Here is a 13,216-nt window from a genome sequence, read left to right as displayed (position 1 = left end):
CCACTGTCCCCCATGGGACCTTATTTCGGAAAAAAATATGTATAGTCAACGGCGAGAGACAAATAATTGTTTGATCCCGTTTGAATTGTGCCATGAATTACACATATGATGTTTTGTCAATTTAAAAGATAATTTTGCAAGTCAAGAAAGTCGCAGTTTGTCATAAAACAGTAAAGTAACGTTTAGTTTTGTGTGAAACCGCTCAGTGAACTACAGCTCTCGTCTCACACAATATACGTCACCGACACCAACATGAAGGAAACATAGGAAACACACAGGCATGGCGTTAACGTTAGCCCCCACTGTACTAAAACTATCCTAAACCTAAAATCTAAATCCTATCCTAGTCTTATACTTCAACAGTTTTACGACAAACTGCGACTTTCTTGACTTGCAAAATGATCTTTTAAATTGACAAAACATCATATGTGTAATTCATGGCACAATTCCAAGGGGATCAAACAATTATTTGTCTCTCGCCGTGGACTACCGTACATATTTTTTCCGAAATAAGGTCCCATGGTGGTCCACCAGAAGGGGAGGGACTTAGGCTCTCTATAAAGATGCTAAGAAATTGACAAATGCATTTGTTTTTGTCTTGCCTCGACTAGTTAAAGAGCCTCCTTGCTGGTTTGCCTAAAAAGACAATAGACAGACTTCAGCTTGTGCACAATGCTGTGTGCTCGGACTAAAAAAAGTGAATAAGAAGGACTTTCAAGCCCTCGTACAATTGAAACATGCACCGTGCAAAAGTAGGAGCGATTCAATATGAGGATGGTAATGTTATGTATGTGTACCTGCAGAATAGGGTGTGTGTCTGAGTAGAAACTGGTTCAGATGTTAGAGACAGGACTGTCATTAAGGTTATCAACTGGGCTCCTCCCATCTCAGATACTGTGTTGAATTCATGGCTGCACTCTTCCTTGATACAAAACTGTCAATATTATACATTTTGATACTTAAATGATACCATATGGACATGAAACACATTCATATTTGTATTCGAAATCAAAGTTTGTGTTCTGAAGGACAAAATATGCTGCATGTCAACAGCTGAGCAGGCACATGGCTGTCAGAGCATTGTCTACTGTTAAGAAAAATCCTCTTACACTAATTTGTGATGTTTAATGCATTCCAGGAGTTATTTTGTGATGAAGTGTTGTTATTTTTAATTTACTTCTACTTCAGTTAGTGATTTTCTATGTTTCCCAGAATGCCATTCGACAACCCCCAGAGAACGGGCCTGAACTTGTTGCTTTCAAACAAAGGTGGGTGTATGGGCATATAAATACAGAGAACAAGCCAACTAGCTAGAGAACATTGGGTTGCATCTATGTTCGCAGTGGCTGCATTGCATTCTGGTCTATTAAGGCTGCTGTCAGTGGAGAAATTGGTCTCTCTTCCTCTTCCACGATGGGTTTCTCCCCGTGTGATTGTTGAACGTCTCTTGGTGCAAAATGGCGGCTCTAGAAAGAAGCCCTCGCTCTTTGATTCTGAGGGACTGACACCAAAACCTGACGTTTACCGCTGATGTTTTAGATTGCTGAAACTTTTTCTGCCGTCAAACTCCATTGTAGCTGCTGCAAATATCTCAACATGATGTCATGTCATCATGGGGGCAGTAATGCATGAGAATAAGAAAGAAGTACATCACCAAAAGACAAAATGGTTCCAGAAATTCAAAGTTCTTCACCAATAGCTGAAAGGGAGCTGGCAGGGTTACATCTGCATATTCACCTCCTACAAAAAAACCTGCTCAATTTTTCAGTGGCAAACCAAAGGATGCTGATACTGTCCCGTACCCAGAGTAGGCCCAGTACAGGTACAGCTTGTGCAATGGCTGTAACTGTAAACTGCATTTCTCTTGAAAATAGAGTAGGGGTCAGCTGTTTAAAGGGTGGTGACTCTGACTGGACGAGAGAGGATGAGGTGAGAGGATCAAAGTCCTCTCGCTGAGTGGAACAACAGATTTATGAGGTTGTCATGGTGTCATGGCAAAGATGTTTATCACTGTCCATCATCATCATCTGATTTCATAACTCTGACCCTCGCAAACTACAACTGTCACTGAGAGAGAGAGAGAGAGAGAGAGAGAGAGAGAGAGAGAGAGATAGAGAGAGAGAGTGGCATCATTCAATCAATCAATAATTTGGTGACACTTTATTTGGATAGTCTAGACTATCAGATGATAAAAAGCAGATGTTCAACAAAGTGTCACTTGCCTATTATATTTCTATAGACTGTTAGACTGTAACCCAAACCCTAACACAGGACACTACTTTTTCATTTTTTTTGGTCATTTTCTTTTCAATTCAATTCCATTTTGCCAAGGTGTGAAATTGTCTGTAGTCACTAATCACTGAAGAGTCAAGATTACTTTTTCTTCAGTAAGGATCTGATCATGGCTGTTTTTAGGCTTTTTGGAAAAAAAATGTTTGTAAGGAGTAACTGACTGTGGTGAAGACATCACCTGACAGACAGCTACGAGCTTGTTTAAAAGAAAGAAAAGCAGTAGGACTGGGGTCAAGAGGGCAGCTTGAATATTTGAGGAGAGATAGAAGTGTTTGAAAAATGAGACATGTTGACTTTTGTGCCCCCGTGTGGTCGTGGTGGTAAGATCTCAACATCTCTGTCAGGCTTTGTACTAACAATATTATGTCTAATTGCTGTAATCTTGTTGTTGAAGAATGCAGCAAATTCATTGCATTTATGTGTAGAGAGAAGTTAATAAGAGATTTGAGTAAGGGGGTTTATCACTCTGTCTATAGGAGAAGCCTTTCAGTTTGTCTTTGTAAATATCATGATGAACATTTAACTTTGTTTGCCTCCATCTCCTTTCTGCTTTGTGCCAGTCTCTCTTTAGTTGTTGCATTCCTCCAAGGAGATTCAGCTTTACCAGAGACGATCTTTGTTTTTAATGGAGCAATATTAACACACTCAACTAGTACACTAATACACTGTACACTAATACACTGTAGGCTACACTAATAATAAATAATAAAACGTAATTTAGTCCACATTAGAACTACGGACCCCCATTTAATGAGATTTTGTCTCTCGGACCCAAATCTGAGAATATTTGTATGGTCAAATATGATTTTATCCAGAATTCCATGACTATCTGTATTGTAGGTAGAGAGATAACAGAGAAACTGATCAAAACAGTCATTCTTCTACATTCTCTAATTGTGTTAACTTCTTATAAGCGAAATAATGCTGAAGATTAACAATTCATCAATTTGCTGGGGACCCCCTGGAATCCCCTCATGGACCCCTGGTGGTCCCCGGACCCCACGTTGAGAACCACTGCACTAATACACTGTAGGCACCACTAATACACTGGGCACAGAAGGTTGCAGTGGGGCAGACATGAGATTCATGGTGTCAGCAGCGTTTACATTGAAGTAGTCCTTGTTAATCGTTCTCTGTGTTTATCTTGATTACGCCAAATGATACAGCGAAAAGTATACAAAGAAAGTCAAAGATTGCAACATCTAATATACGAGAGACATTAATATTGAAGCCATGTGAGATTACCAAATTTAACGTATGGCCACGTTTATGGCTCAGTCCTGGAATTTGGAATCTGCAGGATGTGGAAGTTGAAATCTGTTATTAATCCACTGTCAAAGTCTGTCGCAAATGTGGGATAGCAGCTCTGCAAAGTCATCATAGAAAACAACACTACATCTGGGTGGGTGATAAATAAACATCAGTGCAGATGCATCACTTTTAAGAGGCACAGCAACTGTGTTCAAAGGTAGTGAAATCACCAAAAGAAGAAAAAACAGTATTATTGTCCAGCCAAGTCTCAGTGAGATAGAAAACATCAAGTAAATGGGTTTCAATTAGATTACTTATCATAAAAGTGTTATTAGTTCAAGACCAGACATTGAATAGTGTTGGCTGCTGTATATTTGACTGTGGTTGGAGTTTAGCAAGTCACCAGAATTCCTCTGCAATTTGTTAGCATGTTGTGTAGAACGCTGATTAAGTATAATGGGAATAGTAGAAATCTGTGATCAAAGACCAAGTGTGTGTGTGTGTGTGTGTGTGTGTGAGCCTGATGGAGTCACAGACATGATGATGAGAGCACGTCTAGGGGCCGCACATCTGTCGACAGTTTCCATCTGCCCGTCTGACTGTAGCTGCCTTCAATTAACCCTTCACACAAACCACAGCGCCGCTTTACTGGGAAAGCAATCAGGCACGGGTCAGACAGGACTCACAAACAATTCTTAGTATGTGTTAATAACCTGCTTAGAGGACCGTGATGGGAGGAGCTTAACACATCAGGACAGTTCAGGTAGCACCAGGTAAGTTGTCTATTACAGATGAGTGTATTAAATTGAAATACTCTTCCTGTGATTGTCTAAACTCTCTGGCACTGATGATGCTGTCCCATGTGATAGACCCCACCCGTCTGGCACGTAGGGTGACACAAATCATATAAAGCATTTTCAAATACTCCAACAAGAAATACATGTTTGGCACACACTCAGAACCGACTTATTCAGATGACTGATATATGTTTGTATTCATAATTATTCAAGTAAAAACTTAAGAGTGAACAACATGTTTTGCATCACTGCTTCTTCAGGTTTGCTCGTCCTGGATCAATCGTTCCTATGAGAGCATTTCTCATTCACTTTCCCCATCCAGATTTTCCCAGCTGGTCCAGGGATTCAAAACAGCAACCTTCAAGTCACTTTGGAGGCAGTAATATGAAAATGTCTGAGAGGCAGTTAAATATTTTCTAATTCTGAAATGCATCAACGCAGTGTGTATGCAGAACATTATGTCTGAGGGAGAAACAATCTGCTGTTCCCCTACAGTGCCAAAGACCTGGCAGCATACTGCATAAGTAGTGAATGTGAGAAAAAGTCTTCAAAATGTATCTCCTGTCATGCCATACGTATTGTAGGAAAACAAGTATTTAATTTAGTAGCACTTATGGGTATAATTTTGTGAATGTGAAATCCAAACCCTAGTCATGATCTTTTACCTTTAACACACACAAAAACTAGTTACTGTTTGCCTTTGCAGCTCACAATGGATCTGCCTATAGGGCAGGAACATCAAATCAAATCAGCTTCAAAATTAGCAATATAATGCAGCCTGGCATGCTGTAAAATTACAACTTAATCAAACTATGAAACAGGCATCATCAGCTTACTCCTAATGTAAAGCCAGTTAAAAAGATGACTTGCAGCTGTTAGCAAGCCATAAAAAGCATAGCCAGCCAGCTGACGTTTGCTGGCTTAACATGCTGGTGTGTTGGTGAGAGTGAAAAGATTTGTTTTCCTCCAAACCAACTAAAGAACCATCCAGACAAACAAACAAACAAACAAAGCAGTACACAATAACAATACTAAAATAATGTATACTGTAGAATTCTGCCTGTCTGGAACATATGCACACAGCATCTAACTTAAATTTAAGTAATAAAAGACTATTCTTGAGAGAAAACACGTTTTTTCAAAGAGGAGAAAGAGAAGTGTCGTACTAGCGACGGATGTGTACTGTAGTTCCTACCACAAATGTTTCCGGCCGACGCTATTTTGAGAGGGACCAACGTGGAAGTTTGATCGAAGCGCGCTAGCTAACTAGCGGCTGTTTTCTGCTGATTATTTTATCGCTGAGCGCAAAAATGGCTCTTCCAGGCAAGTATAATGTGCTTCTAATATGTTTTTATTTTAAACTCACGGTTCAGGTAGTTTGCTATCAGAATCTATTTGCCATCAGAGTAACGTTAGCAGAGTTAGCCAGACGGGTGTTAGCTCCTAGCCTAACTTAGTTAAGCTAGTTGGCAGACCAAAGAGCGTTAGCTAGTTAATAGTCAGTGAACTGTTTGAATCCTACCAGTTAGCTTGTCATAAGAGACAAATCTGTCTCCGGAATCTAGCGACTTTTTGATAGTAGTGGCAGCAGTAATACGCGAGCAATAAGAAACACCGATAGATAAACAACATAACTATAGTATCTCTCTCTCTCTCTTTCTTTCTCTCTCTCTCTCTCTCTCTCTCTCTCTCTCACACACACACACACACACACTGTCTATTTATCTAGCTAGATATCCTCAAGTTTCATCGTATCACGAGTTTGGTGCTGTTATGGTTTACAGACTCTTACATATTACAGTGTTTGACTACATGAAAAATAGCTACTTTATCATTAGGAATGAAGGGAGTGGCTGTAATAGGGCAGCAGTTCTCCCACAGGTCGTCTAATATCCCCCTAAATGCAGCCGATGTATGTATAGTAACCTCCTAGTTATTTTATATGTCACATCCATGATACCTTAAACAATGTATGATGCTCCAAACACTAAAATACCTCACTTTATCTCACAGGACCCAATAAGGACAACATCAGAGCTGGGTGCAAGAAATGTGGTTACCGTGAGTATACGCTTTGACATAATACTTCCTATCAGTATTGATTGTGAGTTGAGAGAGGATAGCGGAGTGTTTTTTGCTTCTTCTACTATGGCACTCATTGTAAGTCGCTCTGGATAAGTGTCAGCTAACTGGTTTAGATGGAAAAGCAATTAAATTTTACTGCTTTCCTCTAGGGCTGAACGATTTTGAAAAAATATCTAATTGCGATTATTTTGACTGATATTGCAATTGCGATATGATTTGCGATATAAGAGGGAATGATAATTTTTACATCATTATTCTCATTTTCATTGAAAAACTCATCAAAATGATTATGGTGTGATTTTTGCGGGGATCTGTACCAAACAAAGATGTTTCCTTAAGTCTGTAGCATATGATGTGCAGGCCAGGACATCTCTGCAGCACCACAATATTTCATTTAAAATGGTTTTTTGACACACATTTCGGCTTTAACAAATATTGCGCCTCCTGCGATTTGAAAATTGCAGTAGGCCATATTGCGATTTCGATAAAATTTCGATTAATTGTTCAGCCCTACTTTCCTCTACTTGTTCATCCCATTCTCTCCTGGACTGCCATTTTCCCAGCGGGCCACCTGACGTTTGAGTGCCGGAACTTTGTCCGAGTCGACCCCCAGAAGGACATCGTTCTGGACGTAAGCAGCACCAGCAGTGAGGAGAGCGAGGACGACTTGCCTGAGGCCCTCCGCAATGAGAAGCTGGGACGCAGTGGGCAGCATGCCAGAGGTCAGAAAATAATCAATATAATCAATAAAAATGTTTGCAGAAAAGTAAAAGGGGTAAATACAATGGGTATAAATAAAAACACAATGTATAAAAGTCTGCCTGTAAAATCGTGTGTGAAGAAGTGATTTAAAGCTGCATGTTGGCGGCTCCAAATGGCAGCAAGAGGGAACTGAAAAATTTGAACTTCAATACCAAGAAATCCTGTAATAACTGCACACAGCTCGCTCATTTTTAGCAACCCGGCCGGTCTGTGATGTTTTATGCCAAAGGAAACCAAAGGGATGAGAGAGGAAAGGATCCACCATTGAGTCCAGCTTTCTCTGGACGCCAGAGGAGTGACCAAAACCACTAGAATTTAATAATAGTAGCCTATATTACAGTGGTATAATGATAATACAGTGGTATAATAATAATAATGATAAATACAGTAAATCTACGGGGTCTCACTTAGGGAAGATGGGACACTTTTCTCTGTTGCAGCCCCACTTTGTAGTATGAACTTAAAAAGGAAAAAAGCACAAACAGAGTGGAATACCAAGTCTTGTAGTTTTTTGATCATTACACATAGATAGGGCAGCAGTAGTAACTTTAATAGTAGTAGTTGTAGTCATGATGTTGCTACTACTAGACTTCTAGTTTCTCTGCTTTTACAGATGCCGACTTACTTGCCTGATGTTAATCCCTCTGACTTCACAGGCAGCTACTTTTCTAGTCAACTGTTCTTAACTGTTCTGTCTACAATGTTTTGCTTGCATTAGGTTCTCATGATGACGATCCGAAACAGAGACACAAACGGAGGAGCAGCAGAGGTAGAAAATCAGAAAAGAGGTAACTTATTGTTTAATTTTAAGACTTCAAGAGTTAAACCTCACAAACCTCTACTTCATGGGAATGGTGAATCACGCCTCATAGTGTCATAAAATCTTGATATGTCTGTTCTCGTTTTTTGTATTTATGTCCTTTGTTGCTCTATAATACACTATAATGATAAATTCATGTTAAAAACGTCATTTTTTTAAAGAAATTTCTCTTGACACATATTTTAGATTTTGTTCATTGTGGCAGTTCAATGTGCTATTAAGTCCTTATCTGTGAAGATGAGAGAAGTTATATTGAGGCAGTTAAAAGCCTTTTTGCGGCAAGAACTATTTATCAAGAGTCTTTGCGTGAAACAATCAGTGATAAAACTTCATGGACTCTGTGCATTGTATGACTACTTTTGCAGACAGTGTGCGATGTTCAGAAATCTGAGACAGGTTTCCTTTTATCGGTCTGACCTGTCAGTCAGATTAGATCACTTTCATGTCTTCAGGGCAGTTTGTTATGTACCATAAAAATAAACAGTTACTAACAGATGTTAGTCTTGTCATAATACCAGAATTTTGTCTTTGATACCAATAATTTAATATCTGAAAATTTGATACTACTACAGTACCAATGCAAACAAGAAAAAAAACATCAAGCAACGTCACATAACAACGGTCATTGCGTTATTTGTGTTACCACCCTTGACTTTTTTGCACAGGGGTTTTGATGTCAGTTGGGTGTCTGTTTTGTCGTCTCAGTAAGAGAGATAGTTCCATATTTTGCTCCTGGCACCAGATTTGTCAAACACTTTAGGTGGACTGGGATTCAGTTCAAGACGTGGGGGACTGTTTGACGCTGATTAACTCGTGTTTGAAACACTTTAAAGAAGTGTTACTTCGTAAGATAAGTGCATAGTTTTTAATAGAGCATCAAAGCTCAAAGGCATTTGATTACACTGGTGCGTTAGGGCCTGGTGTCCCTAACACACAATCAACAGGGAGTCTTCTTTTTTCTTGCATATTTCATGACCCCAATTCGATCTTATTTCTACTTCCTAGATCTTACTCGTCGTCAAGTGATGAGGAGGCCACGAAGAAGAAAAAGAAACAAAGCAGGTCCGACTCATCGAGCGACGAAGAGGAGAGAAGGAAGAAGAAGAAGAAACTTAAAAGCCACAAGAAGAAGAGCAAAAAGAACAAAAGGGAGCATGGGAAGCAGCACAAGAAGAAGCAGAAGAAGAGTAAACAGGAGTCTTCCTCCAGCAGCTCCAGTGCGTCTTCAGACAGTGACTGAGACCGTTGAACTCTGACGTCAGAGAAGAAGAAGTCCTGAGAAGAGTTCCTACACAGGTTAGGAAAAACATGGAAAATCAATTAAAAATCATAATCCATGCAGCAAACATTAAGAAAATGCCCATTGCTAAGACCAGAGAGGGAGTCAGTCAGTTGATAGAGTGCAAAAAGTGCTCATCTGTGCAGAATACAAAGTTTTTATACAGGTGCAAGAAACAACAGCTTTTTATGCAAATTCTAAAATCTATTTGCAAAGAGGTTAGACAGTTTGATAAGTTTGGAATTGACACAAAAGGTCTGGAAAAATGTGGAGATGTATTGCTGCACAGTCTGATTACACATTTTATGTAGTTGTGGACCCTCTGTCATTTCACATTTAATGATGTTTGTTGTTGCGTACATAATGCTGAACATCAGTGCAAGTTGTTCAAATCCAATCAAGAAATTGAAGTCAGAAAAAAGCTTTGAATTTTGAACGTGTGTAGGAACCTTGTATCAGGCTTTGGGATGCTTTCCTTTAATTTTTTCCCCCTACTTTATACTCCTTGTTGTTTTAACGCTGCCCTCAGAAATAGTACACTCGTAGCAGACATTTTCAAGGGTCAGATGTGAATGCAAACACGGCTCCAGACACCAAAATCTATTCTGCCGGTCAGACTATAGATAACAGCTAAGATACACATCGGCTGATCTTTGCTACTGTGCGTTCACACCACAAGTAACTCAGGAAACAAGTCACTGGAAGTCCATTCACTTTATACGACCGGTGAAATGTCGGCCAACATTAACCACATTCGCCCCGTTTCTTTGTTTGTCAGTGCAGAAAAGTTGGCAGCAGTTTAACTATCGGGCGGCGTCGACCCTCAACAGCCAAGAATTTTGTTGTTAGTTATGATTTAGTATAGAATTGCATAACTGTCTCTGCTGTAGGAGAAGTGATACCACAGTGAAACCTATAATCAAAACAGTCATCCTTAGACATTATCTCACTGTGCTCAAGTGAAAGAAATACTAGTAAAATTATTCCTTGTTTTGCTGGGGACCCTGTGGGACCCTCTCAAGGCCCTTTGGAGGTCCCAAGGCCCCACTTTGGGAACCATTGACCTAGGTCAAATCGTCCATTGGACAATAACAAAGCAATGTTGTTGCTAGGGGTGTGAACGCAGAATATCAGGTAATCAGAATGAATTTCCTCCACTTTTAACCCCACCTGTTTGAAAGCCATCTGAACGTTTGAAGAGTTCATTTCCAAAGTGTCCATTTTGGAAACAACATCAATCATTCTCTAAAATATAAAGGATCTGGGCTGTAAAATGATAGTGTCAACCAAGGATTCAATTAGAAGTTCCCTGCTCTACTTCAAAAACTATCAGAATTTTTTTAAATGTTTTTTTTTTCCTGCCATTATTCATTTTGTGACCGTAGGTGTCACTTTCTGGAGTGAAACTCTTCACTGTTCATGTTTTCTGTTTTGAGATTACAAAATTGTCACGCAGGTCTCCTCAGTATTTCCATTTTCTTGTGAGACAGTTGCTTTGATCTATGTCACAATGTCATTTTTTTTCCAAATAAGTTGTCTTTTACTGTAATAAAACTTATTACATTTTCGTAAAGCTGTCTCAAGTTAGTTTGTAAAATGATCTATATGTATTTATGTAAATACAAGAAATATTGATGGCCACTGTACTGACTTGCATGGTAGTCTATTCACTGTCTGTAGAGGGCAGCAGTGCACCTAAAATGTGTCAAGCCTGCTTTAAATCTCATGAAGGGGAGAATGACAAAGAAAGCGACTTGTAATTATAAACTGACATAGACAGCTGCATGTGTGGCTCAACCAATCAGATACCAGACATTAGACAGACAACAAAGATTTGTATATGTCTAAAGTTGTTTAAAGTGTAAAAGTATACATTTGAAGTAAAGGCCTATTTGTGCTTAGGCCCTGTGTTCACTTTGCATTAAAATGAAGTCAAATACATTTATATAAAGCATTTTTAACAAAACAGGTTCATCACAAAGTGCTTGACAGAACATCAAAAGACAAACAGAAGAATGAACACATCACAATTTGAAAGCAATGAGGTCAGAACGTGTGTGTGTGTGTGTGCGTGTGTGTGTGCGTGTGCGTGTAAACCCATACATCAAAAATGTGTCCGGAGAAAACATCTCAGCATTTTGGCCAAAAGTTCTCACTCACAGTCAGTCACATTCAATGAATGTTCCTCCCAATCGATTATTCTGACAGCCAAAACATATTTACAGGATGAAAACCCTAAGTTTTATTTTTTAACAGTCTTAGACACATATTTGCAACATCATGGTTTCAAATCCAAATTTTGCAGGCCCCTGATCTTTGCATTTCATCCATGCCATCCCCCATTCCCCCTCCGTCCCACCTCCAAAAACATATAATACATTTTATATAGCACTCATCAAAAAGCAAAAAGTCATACAAAAAGGAATTGTGAAATATATATATATATATATATATATATATATATATATATATATATATATATATGTAAAAGTCTGTAAAAGTTCATTTGAATAAGTGATTTGAAAAATGATACTTAATTAACAGAAATGACTTGAAATAAAATGTCTTGAAACAAATTTAGAATAATGAATAACACCCCACAAAACAATATAGAAAACCTACAATGCCTGGATTTATTGAGCCGATCAAGCAGCTCATTACTCCATCTAGTGGTCAGGCTGTGAACATACAGATTGAATTGAATCCCTTCAAAATACCAAATACTGCTGCTTCTCCCTTCACTGATGTGAGAAATGAAGAGTGAGAGAGACATAAAGAGAGAGACAGACACCCAGACAGAGAGAGAGAGACTTGGAGGAGTGTTACAAAACTGCTTGACAGTTGTTTGACTTGCCAAATAATCATGAAGAGACACAAGTTGCTGAGTAACAACGCTCTTTGGCTCGGCTCCTAAATGGCACAGTCAAACATCAATCTCACTTACTACAGTAAATGTGCTGGGGGAATTTAATAAACAGAGGGAGGCTCGCATATCACGTCCTCACAGGGAGATCGCATCCATTCACACACACACACACACACAGATACACAGACACACAGACAGACATACACATGCACACACTCATATTGATGTGTGTGCACATTTGTATACGCATAATTTTTTGTTTGAAGTGCTTAAGTACTGAACTGAGTGCACACACACACACATGCATAAACAGGTGCACACACACATACAAATACACTTGCATTCACAAACTGTCCACCCATTTCATACGCGTTCTCTTTCAAATGAATTCAAAGTTCTATTGAATCCAGAGTGCGCCTACACACACACACACACACACACACACACAAGCTCTCCTGTTGGAGCATGTTGGAGAAATGCCACAAAGCTCCACACAGTTTCCCGCTCTCCAGCACTTCAGCATGTCACCCTGACAGACAGCAGTGTGTGAGGCGGAGCGGCTCGGTGTGAACCAGGCAGCCGAGGGAGGAACCTCCACCCAGGAGGCCGGGGCTGAGTCACCTCCTCTGGGGAGGCTGCCGCTCGTGGCCCGGGCAGGCGGCTACAGGCCGGGGCCCCGCGGCGGCCTGAGGGCAGGCGAGGGACGCCATATGAGCCGTCAAATTAATTATCGCTCACGTCCCACCAGCTCCGCGCTGACAACGCCGTTCCCCACCGAGCCGAGAAACTGCGAAAAAGAGCCAAAAGAGCCCCGTTCGGAGCCGACAGAGCTTTGGCGTTAAAAACCAGGGGCTTTTGGAAGCCCTTGTGCTTTGTTCGGCATGGGCTGTGTGACAGGTGTTTATAAATAGCGGCAGTAATTTCACTTTGCCTTGGGGAGGGGGTTATCTTATAAACATCTGCAACATCCTGACAGCTACATGCACGGCTGCTGATCAGAGCCCGCAGTATGACAAGGCGTATCTGGCTCCTTATCTTTAGAGGTCCAGAGGGCGGATTCATCA

At 40.0% G+C, this 13,216-nt stretch overlaps 1 protein-coding gene across 1 annotated transcript; it reads left to right on the top strand.

Moving 5' to 3' along the window:
• The first annotated feature begins 5,565 nt into the window (after positions 1-5,565).
• Positions 5,566-10,255, top strand: srek1ip1 (SREK1-interacting protein 1). Its single transcript, XM_071521221.1, has 5 exons — positions 5,566-5,663; positions 6,354-6,401; positions 6,989-7,147; positions 7,906-7,975; positions 9,013-10,255. Exons 1-5 carry the CDS (start codon positions 5,651-5,653, stop codon positions 9,245-9,247), a joined length of 525 nt encoding a protein of 174 aa, XP_071377322.1. The 5' UTR covers positions 5,566-5,650; the 3' UTR covers positions 9,248-10,255.
• Positions 10,256-13,216: the final 2,961 nt, after the last annotated feature.

The sequence above is a fragment of the Centroberyx affinis genome, unplaced genomic scaffold (genome assembly GCF_046629955.1).
Source record: "Centroberyx affinis isolate AG114_WGS23_722 - 3 ecotype Tasmania unplaced genomic scaffold, CSIRO-AGI_Caff_v1 ptg000874l_1, whole genome shotgun sequence".
Taxonomy (NCBI): domain Eukaryota; kingdom Metazoa; phylum Chordata; class Actinopteri; order Beryciformes; family Berycidae; genus Centroberyx; species Centroberyx affinis.
The sequence above is the reverse complement of the archived record's forward strand: the minus strand, read 5'-3'. Positions and strand labels throughout refer to the sequence as shown.